This window comes from Ruditapes philippinarum, unplaced genomic scaffold (assembly GCF_026571515.1).
Source record: "Ruditapes philippinarum isolate M1 unplaced genomic scaffold, ASM2657151v2 ctg2126_1_1_1_1, whole genome shotgun sequence".
NCBI classification, from domain to species: domain Eukaryota; kingdom Metazoa; phylum Mollusca; class Bivalvia; order Venerida; family Veneridae; genus Ruditapes; species Ruditapes philippinarum.
Genome location: NW_026864613.1, coordinates 29,547 through 47,948, shown reverse-complemented (window position 1 = coordinate 47,948; position 18,402 = coordinate 29,547). Strand labels below are relative to the sequence as shown.

The 18,402-nt window shown below is 31.6% G+C and overlaps 1 protein-coding gene across 5 annotated transcripts in view; it reads left to right on the top strand.

Moving 5' to 3' along the window:
* Positions 1-14,638, top strand: part of LOC132726261 (suppressor of lurcher protein 1-like) — a 60,337-nt gene extending 45,699 nt beyond the window's left edge. For 3 of the 5 annotated variants that reach the window (XM_060711543.1, XM_060711542.1, XM_060711544.1), the window contains 4 exons: positions 6,782-6,999; positions 12,443-12,502; positions 13,743-13,941; positions 14,365-14,638. In XM_060711543.1, the coding sequence (XP_060567526.1) occupies positions 6,782-6,999; positions 12,443-12,502; positions 13,743-13,941; positions 14,365-14,623 (736 nt within the window). In that variant the 3' untranslated portion in view covers positions 14,624-14,638. The remainder of the gene's footprint in view (positions 1-6,781; positions 7,000-12,442; positions 12,503-13,742; positions 13,942-14,364) is intronic. The other 2 variants (XM_060711545.1, XM_060711546.1) reach the window with 1 other exon arrangement.
* The last annotated feature ends 3,764 nt before the right edge of the window (positions 14,639-18,402 follow it).

Here is an 18,402-nt window from a genome sequence, read left to right as displayed (position 1 = left end):
TATTAATCTCTAAAAATCAGCATAATGCCATTAAGAATGTCATTATTTTAAGTAACTATTAATTTCATTTGGGCTGTAATAGGATTTCAGCTTCTAAAACATAGCATGTGCATTCTTTATCCAAATCCGACAAATTCAGTAGGCATTTCCTAGACTTGAATGAATTTCTGCAATAAAAGTAGTTTACACAAATTTTTTTGAGCATAGTATATCTTTAATATTTCATCTTTCTTGAGTTATTCAAAACTTATTCTTGATCCGACAGGCTTCCCATTTCGTTAATAGAACTGTGGCATGTAAATATTTAACTTTAAGTTCGTGCAATTTGTTTACTTAACAATAAAATCATGTAAGAAATTAAACGTAAATGTATTTCAGCGACTGAATACAAGATTTATGTATCTTTTTAACAAATATTATACAGTGTGTCGATTTGTTTGAAGACAACTTTGTACTTTTTGTCCCTTTTTAAAAAACGATGCTGGCTTTCTGTGAAACAAGGTACATAAATGGTTTATTGGCGTCCGCGCCGAAGCGCGGCGCTCTTATGGAATGAGATCAGATTTTGTGAAAGGGCGACAGCAACTTCTCGAGCCTTTTAGTCGGTCATAATAAAAGCCGAAAATTCCGATCGGTATGAGGGTGCTTGATTATTAAAAATAAGAATGAAATGTCGCGATTATGTTACAATGAATTTTTCGCAATGCAAACATTAAAAAATGAAATAACCTTTTCCGTCAATAAAATCGCGCTCTTCGGGGTTTTTTATTTATCATTTTTAGTACACAGTCGGTTATCATGTCATGGTATGTTATTGTTGTACATGTATCCTAGAATGATCAGTTGATGACCTAATATTCCAAAAACCTATTTATAGATATATCTTTTTATCACTCCTATCGGTAAATGCCGGTCTCTCCCGGTCTATTTTGACCAGGATTTACTAGTGACCGGCGAATAGTACGCACACGTTTATTGTCCGGTCTCTCCCGGTTTTGGAGTAGATGTTTGATATCGTTACAATTAGAAAAAAACAAAGCAATAGCATGTTTCATTTTATCTATATGAGATAAAAACAATAAATATGTACACGGATTAATATGTAATATAAATCCGTGATATGTACAATAATTGAGAAAAAAGGTACATTTTTTATGGTATTAAAATGACATTATCAACTTTGAAACATTTTATTTAATTATTCAATTTGTTATCCGTGTTAAGTAAAGATGCCGAGGAATTATTCAAAGTTACAAATTAGATTTTAATGAATTATTCAATTGATCGATAATTTAAAAAATGATAAAGAAAAATACAATGTACATGTACATGGTTTTAAGAATAAACAATATTATATATTGAAAGATAAACCATAATTTACTGACTTTTTCCAGTTAAGCTTTGACTTATAATCGTCGGTCAATATGACAATTGAATTCTTAAAATTTATTTTACAATTTAATAAAAAAAGAGTAGTAAAAACTCAGTATTAAAATAGCACATAAAACACAAAAAAAGAATAAAAGAAAACAATATTCATAAAATTTGTATTTTTTTTTTAAATTAAAATTAATAGATATTACCATTATTGTATTAATTTAAACCAATTAATTTCATTCTGTCAACATGGTTATTTAAACTAGTGTCATTTTTATAACAAAGTCCAAACAAATTAAGTAGGGCTTCGCTAATTAATGAACGAATAAAATGAAAGTTTAGCACAAATTTGTTGTAGCATAGTATATGCTTTAATATTATCTGATTATTAAATTATTTGATGACAGGCTTCCATTTGCTTAATAGAACTGTCATGAAAAATTTTTAACAAGTTAATATTTCTTTCTTAACAATAAAATTCATTAATTAAACAATGTCTTTCGTCGCTGAATACAAAGTTGTATCAACATTTTCGTGTGTCGATTTGTTAAGAAAATTTTTGTCATTTTTGTCCTTTTTTAAAACCATGCGGGCATTTCTTGTTGGAAACCTTTGGTTTCATCAATGTTTTCTTTATTGTTTATACTAGGAAAACAGACAATGTTTATCCAGACAAAATCTAATGACTGTCATTAAAGAGGGACGCCTATATCTATAAAATAACTGTAAAGTCCTCTCTCGTGTAGTAAATATGTCGAAAGAAGTTGATTCACATTCGGCGGGTCGCACAAAATTGTACTTTTCACTGCTAAAGCACAAAACACAAAAATAAACATTTCACTCAAGTTATACATTGTACATTTGAAATTCAATTTTCTGTTTTGAAATGTTCATAGACACGAAATGGCTAAAACATCAAATAAATGCACCGATGTTCGATTTTTAATTAAATTCCAACGCCAACCTTTTTTCATTTGGTGTGTTTAATTGTCTCCTACCATTATTAAATGTCAATCTTGACTCTATAAAGCCGTTCCTCTTTTTCAGATGTGTTTTTCTGTAAGAAAATGCTTTATTTTCTAAGGAAAATAACGGGTATTCTGACAGTGCAACTTGAACGTATTAATTGTTATTAAGAAAATATTATGTCAAGCAAATAAATGTATACATAGTCTGAGCTACTATCAATCTGAATCAGTTTAGATATTTTCTACAGTTCCTTCATTATATATGCGCTCGTGCTGTTTTCATATAGTGCACAATATTTTGTCATATTTCAATATATATATTTACATAGATAATCATTATTTGAAATATTGCACCATATTTCAAATATTTGGACATATTTCACAATGTTTTGATATATTCCTACATGGTCTGTCTTAGAAAGTAAAAGTTTTAAAATCATGTAAATTGAGGAAAAATGAAGCAAATATTAGTTCAGATAAACAGCAGCAATCACGTTATTAGGAGTATTCGTCCTGGAATAAGAAATTTTTTTTGCATCTGCCTCTGGAAAAAGACGCGGGACAGAAATGGCGTTGTACAATATAGTTTTCGTCTCTCTATTTTAGTAAGTCCACTATAATTGAAACAACATTGTTATGTAAAAGGAAATTGTTGAAAAAAATAAGTTGAAGTTACATTGCAAGAGTTTCACGAATTTATTAATGAAACTGCAAAATCCTGCATAGTTCTTTGATTTATTTTCTTTTTTCCCTAGATTTACAAGCACGTGCGATATAGTGTATAATTATATTATTTCATCAAATACTCCCTGCGTTATTACTAAGTATCCACTATTTACTTCATACAAAAAGAGCAGCTCAATTGTTTTACTTCAACATACTTCACTTCAGTTTTTGTCTGTTCATTCATCACTAAGTCCAGGACTTTTAAGTTGTTTTCAGAACTGAGTACTGCTCAAGCCGGTGCTAGGGGGCGTGAGGGATGTTGTATTTTTCATTATCCCCCATGTACAGACTCAATCAAACCATTTATGCAATTTTAAAGTAATTTTGCTGTTCTTAGTGCTTTCCAGTGATAACTTTTTCCAGATATATATTGACATATATATTGGCAAAAAACATATAGCATATAAACCTTAACTTGCCAGTTAAATCTCACAGCCAAATATGTCATGCAAACAAAAAATAATACACTGCAATAAATAGGTTTCTTGTTCTGTTTTCCAAATAATTACAAATTTATCAAAAATACAACTTTGAAAACTTTTAATTGTAATAACATAAAAATTGTATTCCAAACACCTTATAATAATATTGTTGTTTTCAATGCAATGATGTAAGACAATCTTTAAAGCCTCAAGATCAACTCATATTTAAAACAGTATCATATAAGTAAATGTAAATGTATTTCATTACAGTATACCAAGACCGGGGACTTATTGATTTTCCTAACTTATAAAATGTTTTTCATACATGAATGTATTCATATGAGAGATATTGCAAGAAAGTGATCACTAAAAACTGTAAAAAAAGTAATAACAAGTAATACGGTTACACAATAAAAACACATTACAGAAGCTGCCTAGATCAATTTAGTAGACAAAATGAATGAATTTTACCCAGACTGCTGACACCCTATCTGTTTGTAAAACAGTCGATGCTGAAAATACATCTTCAATACAAGTAATGAAGTTTTAGTATTTGAGTCAATTGAAATGAGACAAATTATATGAAAGACAAGATTAAAGTTTCAGGGATCTTGCATAAAATGTTAAGAGAAGGTGTGATCCCTTAGGGGCAATTAAAAACAGAAAAAGGTGAAAATTACAGACACTGTCTGAGTGTGTAGATAAAAAATGAAAGTAACTCGCAACCCAAGACTTCATACACCCCCAATACACTCACTTTTGGACTGGCTTAAGGGGCATTCAAACCGAATCTGCAAGAATTTCAACTTTTCTTGGTTTTAAGACCTTTAATGTTTCCTTTTTTACACAAAAAAGTTGATTTTGCAACATTGTAATTAAATCTTATTTACCTATAGTATACCTTATGTACTTTATTTTGCTTCATTTACTATGATTTTAAAGATGATTGAATCCACTTTGTGTTGGTTTATACAATGAAAACCGGCTAAGGCAACATAGAAAAACAAACAGTAGTTGTTCAAATAAAGACACCCAAATCTTCTCTAAAGAGGTTCTCTGCAAATAATTAAGATATATCGGTATTCTTAAAATTCATAAATATGATAGAAGTGCATTCCTGACTTAGTTATTTCAAAAAAGACTAGATATAAAACAAAGACAGTGTTTGGAAATAGGGTTTATGCTTCGGTTTTATCACAATCTTCTATCTCGGATATGTCGAGGGAATAATTCGTCCTAAAATTGTGCTGTAGTTTCAAGAGCAATGTGGCATATAGTAGTACATTTTTATAAACAGAAAGTACCTTCGTGGTTTCGCTTGTCACATAAGATATTCAAGTGGCACTTTATATACGTGCAAAATGAGAGAAATGAAATCAGCTTAAGAAAATCAGCTTCATAACTCCGAGAAACTTTGCCTTAAACAAATTATTCTGACTGGTACAAGCTTCTAGGCGACACGTGCAAACGATATTCGGGAAAATCAAGGCGACAGTAAATAGAAAACATTGAAGTGATGTCAGAATGCTTCTAAGAACCGCCCACTTCTTTGTCTTTATCTTCATTGATTAAGATAGGTGTATGTTGAACGAAATTGTTCTCCGTTTATCATTTAGAAGGATGATATAAACTATTTATTATATGTGTCAGAATGAATTGTAGATCAGATATAATTATTGCAATCAAAAACCTGCCAACCCTTTTTAAAATATACTATTGTTGAAAAAGTGTGAAAACATATACATTGTTCTGATCTAAGTAAAGATACTCAGATGTATCAGGTATATCAAACTTATTTGGACTAGATTGATTAGATGCTGGATCTAAATTCTAATTAATCATTTAAAAGAATAATCAATCGTCAATATACGATCTTTTTTTCTTGCAGTAGCAAACTGAGAAATTATATTTCTGTCCCTATTAGTATTTATATACATAGGAAATGTAATAAAGTAATGATGCTACACGTTTTTTTTTTTTTTTTTTTTTTTTTTTATAATTACAAAATCAGCCCCCCCCCCCCCCCCCCCCCCCCCCCCCCCCCCCCCCCCCCCCCCCCCCCCCCCCCCCCCCCCCCTCCGAATGAGAAGGAGATGTTTTCTAATAGAAAGAACTAGACTTGTTTTTTTATACTTTCAAAATGTGTTATTGGTTGCGTCTATTATAAACAAATGTAGTCTGTTCTTTTTGATAAGCTGATTTGTTTGAATTAAAGATTGTTAAGCTAAAGCCTAAAGCTGGAGTAGGCTTGAATGGTGTCAGTATAAACAAATAATATCCACCAAACAGTGTTGAAAATGTATCTGATTAGCTTATGAATACTTCATTTTAATTTTCAAACACTCGTTTACTCAACATATCTTATACTCAACATATTCGCATATATGACATTTTGGAAAGCTTGGAAATTTCAGTATACTTTAAATCATTATACACTTTATTTTAAATTAGCACGTGCTCGTATCTATTGATATTCGCGTAAATTTACAACTGATATAACTGTCTTGAGCAAAGTTTCAATTGATAAGTGTAGTCAAAATTGAGAGAGAAAGACAATTTCTTGCATAAATAAGAAAACAACACATCCATACACAACTAATAAACGACGAAATGAAGAAAATAGAAAACCAATGTGTTTACCATTTAACCCTTCAAATGACAAGTAAGATATCCTTCAGCGTACACAAGACCTTGAGAAAAATACATTTGGCCACAGCCTTATTTTGGGATTTTTTTCCATTGGTAATAAACTCTGTTTGTAATCAAATAAAAGCTGCGTCACACCGTTCAATAAATGTCAACATTACTTTTCCTAAATGTGTGTTTTTATAAACCTTTTCCCTGAGGTATTATTTGGTAATCAGTCTTAATGTAATAACTTAACGAAGCTCTAGAGTCTGTGTGACATTCGTGAACAGATAATATAGGATACAAGCCGCTTCTACTCCGGATATGCTCAGTGATATATCACAAATCCTGCATACCAATTTTTTGTTCTTTTTTTTCTATTTTTTCACCATCAATGATCTCTGCGAGAAAGCATGCAAACTCCAAATAAATAAAAGGGAACAAAATGATTGATAGCTGTCGTTATGTTTACCGAGTAAAATATACAGCTGTCTAGTTTAATTAGAAACGTGTATATAAAAACTGTAAAACACCAAATCTCGAAATTAGCTTTTGCTTTAAAGTGTTACTTTTCATACCATGAAAACGTTTAAGTAGATAATATAAGTTAAACGAGTACATTTTAAAATGAACAAGACATTATGTTTCTGTCTTTTGTAGATGTAGGGATTGGTTACGAATTTACAAGAATTTGGATCGAGGGGAGATAAATGAGAACGTAAGACACCAAGATGAACTATGTGGAAGTCTAACAAGCTTAGAGGATAAAAAATTCTATTCTAGCGGCCGCGCTCTAATTATGGAATTCCATACAGACACCGAGGAGTCGACAAGAAGATTTACCGGGTTTAAAGGCCGTTTTACATTTTTAGATAAAAGTAAGTAGAGTCGTATATGAAGTAATAGATCAGTTGCTACAACTTTTCCCCCGATACATTTACCAAATATAGACCTATCTGTCATTGCCATTCTAATCGAGATAGTCCTGTGAGAGAGGAAGTTCGTCGTTTTAGAGAAAACATTATCACAGGTTTTATACTTTTACTGACAGGAAATCTCGCTGGGACTAATTAAAACACGGACGGGTTTCTGTTACTTCTATTTCCAAGTGCACACCAGGGCTGCTATTTTTATGTTTGTAATTAGCATCAATCTCAGAAAAAAATATATTGCAGTCAATTAATTAGACATTTAATTGTCTTTATTTAGTAATTATTCGTTATAAAAGAGATCCAAATATATATACTGGTAAGTTAGGCATTTAACCTACACCAAACACATATATAGAATCAACCTTAAAGCATTGTTGTGTAAAGATAGCTGTGTTAAGCTGTATCACTGTGATAGATAATTGTTTTAAAATGACAAAACTATGATGCAATATATATGCATTGATATTAATGTTTTACAAATGATGTGGTCACAAGAAGCATCTCAAAATCTGTTCATTTTACTTTATCTTTATATGCGGCGATGGAACATGAAGTTATACATCTATTTTCAAATTTTTTATGCGGCAAAAAAGAAAAAAAGTCTAAATTATAATAATATCATATCATTTACTAATAAAAAAGATACATTAATTGAAAAATAGTTTTAGTTTATGTTTTAACTTTTCCTATTATTATATACTAAGAATTATATTCAGTGACATTGATGTAAGCTCAGATCAATTAGCTTTGAAAATATAACCATATAAATAGTAACAGTCGGAGAGACATACTTGTATTCATAAATTGTACGGTGGGGCAAATCCCGATTGTTTTTAGCTCACCTGTCACAAAGTGACAGGGTGAGCTTTTGTGATCGCTTTTCGTCCGGCGTCCGTCCGTCCGTCCGTCCGTCCGTCGTCCGTCCGTCCGTAAACTTTTGCTTTAAATGACATCTCCTCATAAACCACTGAGCCAATTTCATCCAAATTTCACAGGAATGTTCCTTTGGTGGTCACCTTTAAAAATTGTTCAAAGAATTTAATTCCATGCAGAACTCTGGTTGCCATGGCAACCGAAAGAAAAATCTTTAAATATCTTCTTTTAAACAACCCTAAGAGCTAGAGCTTAGATATTTGGCATGAAACATCTTCTAGTGAGTGTCTACCAAGTTTGTTCAAATAAAAGCCCTGGGGTCAAAATTGGCCCCGCCCCGGGGGGGGGTCATTGATTTTCCCTATATGCATATAGTAAAAACTTAAAAAATCTTCTTTTAAAGAACCGTAAGAGCTAGAGCTTAGATATTAAGCATGAAACATCTTCTAGTGAGTGTCTACCAAGTTTGTTCAAATTAAAGCCCTGTGGTTAAAATTGGCCCCACCCCGGGGGGTCATTGATTTTCCCTATATGCATATAGTAAAAAACTTAAAAAAATCTTCTTTTAAAGAACCATAAGAGCTAGAGCTAAGATATTTGGCATGAAACATATTCTAGTGAATGTCTACCAAGTTTGTTCAAATTAAAGCCCTGGGGTCAAAATTGACCCCGCCCCAGGGGGTCATAGATTTTCCCTATATGCATATAGTAAAAACTTAAAAAATCTTCTTTTAAAGAACCCAAAGAGCTAGAGCTAAGATATTTAGCGTGAAACATCTTCTAATGAGTGTCTACCAAGTTTGTTCAAATAAAAGCCCTGGGGTCAAAATTGGCCCCGCCCCAGGGGGTCATTGATTTTCCCTATATGCATATAGTAAAAACTTAAAAAATCTTCTTTTAAAGAACTCAAAGAGCTAGAGCTAAGATATTTAGCATGAAACATGTTCTAATGGGTGTCTACCAAGTATGTTCAAATAAAAGCCCTGGGTGTCAAAACTGGCCCCGCCGGGGGGGGGGGGGGTCATTGATTTTCCTTATATGTGTATAGCAAAAACTTAAAAATCTTCTTTGAAAAAACCCAAATAGCTAGAGTTTAGATACTAAGCATGAAACATCTTGAAGTAAATATCTACAAAGTTTGTTCAGATAAAAGCCCGGAGGTCAAAACTGGCCCTGCCCCAGGGGTGTCATTGTTTTTAACTATATGTGTATAGAAAAAACTTTAAAAATCTTTTTTTAAAAACCCAATGAGCTAGAACTTAGATGTTTAGCATGAAACATCTTCTTATGGGTGTCTACCAAGTCTGTTCAAATAAACAAATAAAAGCCCGTGGGTAAAAATTGGCCGGGGGGTGGGGGCCTATATACAGGTGAGCGACCTCAGGGCCATCATGGCCCTCTTGTTTTTAAAGCACTTGAATTGAACTGTCTGTTGGATCCTACTTTAAATAAGATAGGACTTATTCCGTGTGTCAACTTAGCGTTAATTACTCGACTAGACATTTCTGTAATTATGTTTCCTTCCCATAATCGTTCCGCAATTTACATCAGTTGATTTTAAGGTTAAGTGTTAAGGTTAGTGAGACTTTTCAGTCACAGCCGAGGCTATGACGTTTTTTTAACTGCGACAAAATAGTTGTTATATTACACACGACTTTAAAGGTTAAAAACCATTTGTTCTTAAAAATGAAAATTATTATTTTGACGTTATCAACCGTTATTTACAATCAAAATAGACTTTTGTGTAAAGAAGAACGATAAAGTCCCGGACATAGATATTATTGTGAACATTTCCAGCACAAGAAATCATAAAATCAAAACTCCAGGTCGAGCAGTGACCTTGAGCCGTTTTATATCTCGACCAAGAGGTTGTTGGTTCGAAGCTTATCACAGCTGCACTGTACATCTAGAGAACGATTAGTATGTGATTAAAATCAAAACAAAATAAAGCTAACTACTCATCATCTTTATCTCTATAATTATTTTTACAAAAAATGCGCCTTACGGGCTTGATTAATAGTATACCAGTATGAGACAAGATTTGAAGTTAATTTTATTTGCAATTAAAATCTGAATTAAAATAAAAGCATTTCATTCAAATTATTTACGTCATAGTTTAATTAGAGATGTTTAATTCTACTGGCTAGCTCTTGATTATTGATTTCAACTACATGTATGTTAAGAAAAATTCAAGCTTAAAATGGGTCCAAATCTTATTTCAGTGCAAGGCCTGCCAAAAACAAAACATTATAAATACTTTACCTTTTTGCTGTTTGTGCAGCCATATTAACAATCTAGTGTATGCAGGTACGCTCATGCTGACCATTCTTTATACTGTCTGTCTTGCTTCTTTATTATAGTTTATAATATTTTAACAAAGAATCAATTCCAAAACATACTAAGCTATAATACACACTTGTAGTAGACCAAGCAGGTGAACATATTCATTCAATTTAAACCCGCATTTTTTCTTAACTTGTTTTTATTACTTTTATTGATAATTGCGTTCGTGGCAGAGTAGTTAAGAGCGTTGACCCTGAAATGCTTGTCCCACATCACTGTATGTTCTTATCCTGCCAAAGTCGTTGTATTCTTTCAATGAAAGACGCTTTCCCAACCAGTAAAAAAACACGTAAATTCTTACGAACGCATGCCTAGTGTTACTTTTGCAAATTAATAGGCGCTTTGCATATATTTGTTTCCTTATCATTGAGTTGATATAATGATGTGGTTTAAACAAAGTAAAGTCAGTATTTCCTGATGTGGTTTAAACAAAGTAAAGTCAGTATTGAAAATGTGTCAGAGTTAAATCGTATACATATCCATGCACAGTAGGTTAGTTACCCGCACTCCAGAACATGTCCACTGATTGGCTCAATTTTCTAGGGTTTACGTATTGTAACGACAGAGAAAGGGGTAGCAATAAAAATATCATATTCAGATGCTCGTTTATTGTTTATTGTTTTCTGGGGTTTCATATTGTGACAAAAGGGAACGTGCATTTATTTTGCCTATGAGAACATCAGCACACTCGGGAATCTGATTTATACTCAGGGGCTACGCCCCCACCCCCTCGTACAAATCAGATGTCCTCATGTTTCGATGCTCTTTATATTACGTCGCATTCAATTTTTTTCTGCATCGTATAAAAAATCTCACTTTATCAATGTATCAAATATCAGTAGGTAGCTGACGTATAAATGATCTTTATAATGTGTGTAATCGACCGGATAATTTTGCACAACTGATGAATCAATGAGTAAAAGAGCAGACTATTATAACATATCCTGAACGAACAATACTGACTACAATATCATGATGGACGATACTCAATTGAAATGATTGGCATAGTGGTCTATTTCACTGTATGACTTCGACGTGCCAATATCTAATCTACGCTAGAATTTCCAAGTTAATATCCGCTTTAGAATTACTCTATTAAGCGTAATGGCGCATTCACGAATATCTTGTTTCCGAATTGATTACTTAACACATACATACGCCCAGATTCCGAATAGATTATAAGTAATTCAATTATTTAAAACAAAGATGCATTAACGATACAAAACTTCCTTGTTTTAAACAAGGAATCGAAAAAGATGCATCTTTCAATAAGCATAAGATACAAAATTACCAAATAGAAAAGAGAATCATCCGCTCAAAATGCCTGTGTGATATATAATTGCACGACTTTTTGTATAATAAACTGTCTAGTTATTACAGAGACATTTCTGTGTTGTATTTGTTATATTTTTTTATTTAAATTGGATAACAATATATTAATTGGCGAACTGTTATTCGTTATATATCATATTTCTGGAACATATTTCTATTGTACAGTTCTTAAACATAATTCTAACATAACACCTCTTTTAACCTAAACAGACAGTATTTATAACTCTGTTTATCTGTCAGAATTAAGTCGCATTGTAAATGAGTTTCCAAGAATCAATGTGAGGACTTGAACAAAAAAAACTCCACCATAACTATATATGTTTAAATCTGTACAAACAAAGATCGACTATACCATCTATACAGTTGCAACTGCATTTTATGACTTATGGTTTAAATTTAGAAGTAGACTGTTAGGATCAATATCAAAAATCTTACGTTCATACTTTTTTATATTTTTGTTAAATCCCACCAAAGTTCACATATAATTATCATTCCTTGTGTTAATGCTCAGAAAATTTTATTGATTGGAGAGAACAGAACATGGCTGTTAGAGTCTTTTAATATTATAACTTTTATAAAGAGACCATTCGAAATGTTGGATGTTACTTTTCCAAACATATTGGTGTTGTTGAATAATAATTCCTTTTGATTTTTTAATATACATATATACGGTGATAAGTTATACATAGCAATAGAAAATGTCCGACGTCGGCGTCGAACCAGTGTCACATAAATAACGCATTTGAACTACTTTAGAAATAAGCATTAGTTAATCGTTCACTTTTTTATATTTTGATTTATGTAAGCTAAGAAGCTAATTATGTATCATGTTTTCCGTCAGATAGGATAGATAGGTGTGGCTCATCTTTTGACCATCATGTTCCCGGTAGATGTAACACAGGCAAGCTCCAACAAACACTCAATATTTTAACTTTTATATGTGTTTTTATATATTTCACTTCAACTTTTTTCAACAATGCTTGTTCTGTCCTTCTGCTCTATTTTAACGTTTCGCACGCTTAGGATTTCGAAAAAGAATAAAAATTATAAAAAAATGTGTGCTTCAAGAATATTATGACTAGGTAATTAGTTAGTAGGAACTTATGTTGTTTTAATGAATGTTATTTAAATTAGATGCATAGTTAAGCGATTTGATATCTCATAAAATAATTCATACATGTATCAAAGATAATTAAACTTTAATGAAATAAATAGTGGCATATTTCTGCAAACAACATGCTGATCGGAATGTATTTTTGGAAATATGTTAATTTATCTGGAAAAGGAGAACAGTATTATGTGATACGGGACAGAACACATGTTTTGTCTTGGCATGTTCAATTTCCGTAACTCGAACAAGTTAAGCCTAAAGTTGTGATTCAGTTACATCCCTTGGTATTTCTGTCTCCTAGCGTGTCGTCGGTTGACTGACAGGACGGCAAAGGTTAAAGATAACCGGATATTTAGTTGCGAATCAATGACAATGTCGCCATATCCAATTGAAAGAAGATAATATATTTTCGGCAGAAGTGAACTGGGAAATTACAAAGAGTTTGAATGCTATACTTTTTAATTAGTAAGCACAACGATTATATTTGTAGCAGACGCGCGTGTTTTAAATTCAGATGTAAATGTTGTTAGTAAAAATATGCCACCATTCAACTATTCAATTAAATTATAGAAAGCGGAAAAGTGATATTTCAATTTCAATTGATAGTATAGTATAGAAGAAAAAAAAATATTTAGACGTTGAATTTTTATCTATTTAGTTTCTATCTCTAGTATATTGCTGTTTTACTTTTTTATATTTTGTGAACTTAATAATGTCCAGGGGAAGTAATTCAAGTAAAGGAGAGATCTAAATATCGCAGAAGTTGTATTTCCTTAGATGTAAAAGATAACTTGATTGATTTATCAATTTATAACTGATTAATTTAAATTTGTATGTATGATAAGTAAAAATTAAATTGGTATTTGCTTTAATTTAGATGTATAAAATCAAAATACTTCGACGTTTTATTTTGAAGTTTTTGTTTTTTTTTTTTTTTTTTTACTTTTTTAAAACAAATTTGAGGAATGTTCGGATTATAATATGTACCCGGTTTAAAACATGAAGTTTCTTCTCTTTAAATATTAACCAGGTGCTTTCAAAACAGACGGTATATTACGGTATGGTACCCAGTGTACATACGATATTCAGAACCGTACGAAAGGAAAGTTTTTCTCACCAAGATATCCTCAAAAATATCCGAAGTCATCCGACTGTCAGTTTATGTTCATGGGGAATGTCAATGAACGTGTGAAAGTGCTTTTCAAACTTATAAATCTGCCTAATCGCAGGTAGGTTTTTAGCAGTCCCTTTTTATTAACAGTTCAATACATAGTAAACAATTAATGTATGCTTTAGTCATTATACGTCATTGCCCGACATATCATTTGATTAGTCCGTCCACTAAACTAGTTTTACTAACAATATTCTGTTTACTTTATTCAATGACAGTTTAACTGAACTGGAAAATACACATAAATAAATGAATATATTAAGTAAACAAATTCGCTTCCATCTTATTTGTTTGTATGCTAAGTTTAGTTTAAACTAACTTTATTTCCTTATTTGCGAACACTTTTCAGTCGAAACACGGATTTATATTATGTAATATAAATCCGTGGTTGAAATGAAACAAAAATGTATTTTTATTTTGTTTTATCTTATTTGTACTTTGAGTATATATTTATGTTTGTTTTATTTTCTCATTTTATCAGTTGTGGTGAAAATGGAGATATGATAAGAGTATATGATGGCAGTGATAAATCTGCTAAATTACTGCACACATTTTGTGATAATACACATAACCAAGAAACATTCGAATCCAGTGGACAATACATGTATATAGAATTTCATTCGGATAGACACTACGAGGCACAAGGTTTTGCTGCTGATTATGAATTCATAGACACAAGGGAAGGTGGGTCTCCTGTACCTAGCGATAGTATGTATACACAGCTTTTTCTCAAACATTAATTCTTAAAAAGTCAACATAAGCTTACTCTTCTTTTAAGTGTAATTCTTTCCTCGAAATTCTCATTTATTTTATAAGGGCATACCTCGACAAAGTGATGCCAGGTTGTTTTCCTATAAATAATTATTAACATTTTGAAATGCATTTCTAAAATAAAATGCCTTTAAATGTGTACCACTACTTTATTAGGGCTTTTGTCTCGATTCTCCAAATAAAAGTACAGATACAAATAAGTCGAGTTGGCTCTTTAATCAATTAATCTTTTTCTGATATTTTAATTATTTGTGCATTTTAAATTGCATTCTATGTGACTCTGCTCTAAATAGATATGTTTTGCTTTGATTAAATTTGCTTTTAAGTAAAATGGAATAAAACTTTCTCTTATTTCCGAGCACTTGAAAATATTTGGGAATAGAACAACAAGAACTAACATATGCTCTCAACCAACCCATCCCCCCCCCCAAAAAAAACAAATAAAAAAATGAACTGACTTTAGAGAAAAGCAACAAATTTGCACCATTATATTAAAGTCGTCATGTCTATGGTTTATTTTACAACTGAACACATGCAGCATTTATAAATATGTTTGTATATTCTAAAACTATGTAACGGTTCTTTTTGTCCTATGAATATTTTCATACAGACGTTTTCAACTTCACAATCATTTCTTTCTACAGCAGAGATGCCTGAGAACCCCCTTGGTAAGTTACTATAGATATAGGCAAGGTAAATTCGGGTAATATTGTGTATCTTTCTTCTATTAAAACAGCTATAGTTACATGCCGATGAAGAAAATTCTGATCTGTAGTTTTCCAATGTACGGCTGGTTTCCTTGTTTTAATATATCAAATGATAATATCTCGTTCGTTTAGGCGCACTGATCGCAAAACCGTGGTCTTATACAAAAAGGACTAGTGACAGTGATTTTCCGTTTTTTAATTACGCCCTGTGAAAGTGTTTCCTCTTAAAAAATTTATTTGTCAGATATTTTATTATTATCTTAATACATTTATTAGTGTTTATATACCCGAATTTGCCTTTGGAAAACACATAAAGAGCATCTTAATTTGTAGTTTTAGGTCACATTTTTGTGTTTTGTTGCTAATTCTGTATGTATGGGTACGGTGGTATTATTACTGATTTATTGCTTTTGCAAGGAAGAGATTATTTTATGTTACATATAGATCATGAGTTTTACGCAATAAATTAATTACTTCCGATATTAAATTTACTCCCGATATTACATTTTTTTTGTGTTAGCCGAACCATGTTTTTAAATTTTCCCTGTACATGTTTCAAGGTCTATTGATAATTTTATGAGACTTAAAGAATTGAAAAAAATGCATTTTTTGTAATTATTTATGGAATTGATAATGATATATGGAAATGATTATGGTATATGGAACAATTATGATAATGATATATGGAATATATATATAGACTCAGATAATTTATCTGATAACAGATCGGATAATCTTATACATATATAAAATAAAGGAACATAGGATAAATGAGCCGCGTCACGACAAAACCAACATAATGGGTTTGCGACCAGCATGGATCCAGACCAGCCTGCGCATCCGCGCAGTCTGATCAGGATCCATGCTGTTCGCTATCAGTTTCTCTACTTGTAATAGGCTTTTTAAGCGAACAGCATGGATCCTGATCAGACTGCGCGGATGCGCAGGCTGGTCTGGATCCATGCTGGTCGCAAACCCACTATGTTGGTTTTGTCGTGACGCGGCTCAAATTATCGTCAAATTTCAATTTTATTCAACGATATATTGACTCAACTCTTTTGTAAAAGAACTAAACCATACGTATCGTTGATAAAGAAATGTTCGACTGTGAAAATGCACATTATAGAAGTCGTTTAAAGTCCTTCATATGTAGTCGTTCCTTCTTGTATGTGCCAACGACCAAAAATATCCATGGTAACGGTTTACCAAGTATGATTTTAGTTAATCAGAACAAAATATAGTTGAAATATGTATTGAATAATCAATTTCATTTAAGTTCATAGAAAAATTCTCAACATATAGCATTTGTTCATGTTTCATGAAATGATAATATCACTGCATTCGTTGTTTGTTTCAAACAAATACAAATTCTTTGTCTATATAGATTATGACCTATCTGCAGCAATAAATTTTCGTCTTCAGTACAGTTGTGTAGCGCGAAATTGCCGCGGGTTGTGTGGATTGTAACAGTCTTAAGACTAACGAAATGATTCTTCTAATGAGAACTAAAACTCTCAATATTGAAAATTTCAAAATAGAAGAAATATTTTTTCATCACTTAATCAAAAGCTTTGATTTTGTTTGTACCGACGCGTTACGTCAATGCAGGGAAGTAATCAAAGTTTTTTTTCTGGAATAGAAACGTAAAAGCAGTTGCTTCCCTTAGATTAATGATTCGCTAACTTTTTACTACACATGTATGTGCTACATACACTAGCATGAAACAAACCGAACTTTAATTGGAAGACAATGTATTGTAATAATAATACGTATCTAAATCAAAGTAGTTCAAGATTGTAATCAAATATATTTGTGAAAATCGTAAATCCAATCATTGTTTTATCCGATCATTATTTGCAAAGACTCTTAGCTGCAGTTGATTTAAAATACAACACGCCAGGTAATGTGATCAGAAATAATTGCAAAAAAAAAAAGATCATAGAATAAAAACTAAGTGATAAAATTATAAAAGTTTATTTCTATGCATATATAAGGTAAAGTAAGCTAAGTTAAGCTATTTCTGATGCAAATCATTCTTTCAGAGATATTACAACAGATGACGTATTCAAGTAATAAATACACAGTCTTACTGAACATAAAATACTCATTACTTTTGTCTTACTATTTCTTTTCAGAATCATGTAAACTTTATTCCTTGATACACGAGACTCCAATCAATCAATCTTTTACACTGGCATTTGACCCTTCCTATTTGGAAAGCTAATATATCTACCACAAATCATTTGTATTGATTGAATGTGAATCTAATGCAATATTCAGAAACTTTATCCTAGGAATTGTTTAAGCATACCAAAGTAAGATGGATATTAGGATATTGTACTCCATCTCTTAGAAGAAAAAAAGTTTTATTGCAGACGAGTGCAAAAGTTTCCACAGCCGCAAACGCTTGTATAACATGTATCTCAAAGTAGACATTTGTCTAACATTTAGCGAATATTGTGCAAATAAAATAATCCGCTTCTATACTTGGTGTGCAGTCGTCTTCAGATAGTTTTTCACTCTTTGTGTTCTGTATCTTTTATCTCGAGACATTCATCAGTTTTATAATCAATAACTCAAAACGCTTTCATATATAATAGGCTAGGCATTTTAGCCAAAAATAAGACCCAACCTCAAACAAATTCCTTCAGAAAAGATATTTGCATATTTGTTATCTACTATATATGTGCTGCTACAGGAAAAAAGTCCTCAAAAAATTTCGAAGTATAAAATGCTAAAAATGTCATGTTTTGAAATAATGTGTTTTCAATTAGAATAATCTGTGAAATTAAACAACCCAGATATTCTACGCAAATATGGTAATTAACAAAGTAACACATTAATACACAAACATGCTTTATTTAATCCAAAACATTTCAACCAATGTTGATTACATTCAAAAAGTCGTAACACTGCATAATCTATACATCATCATTTAGACTGGTATAAACATTACCCCACCCACTTAAGATAAATATTTTTTTTTACTTTAACTCAGATTCCATTAAATATTCTTACAAATTAGCTCTACCAAGATTAAA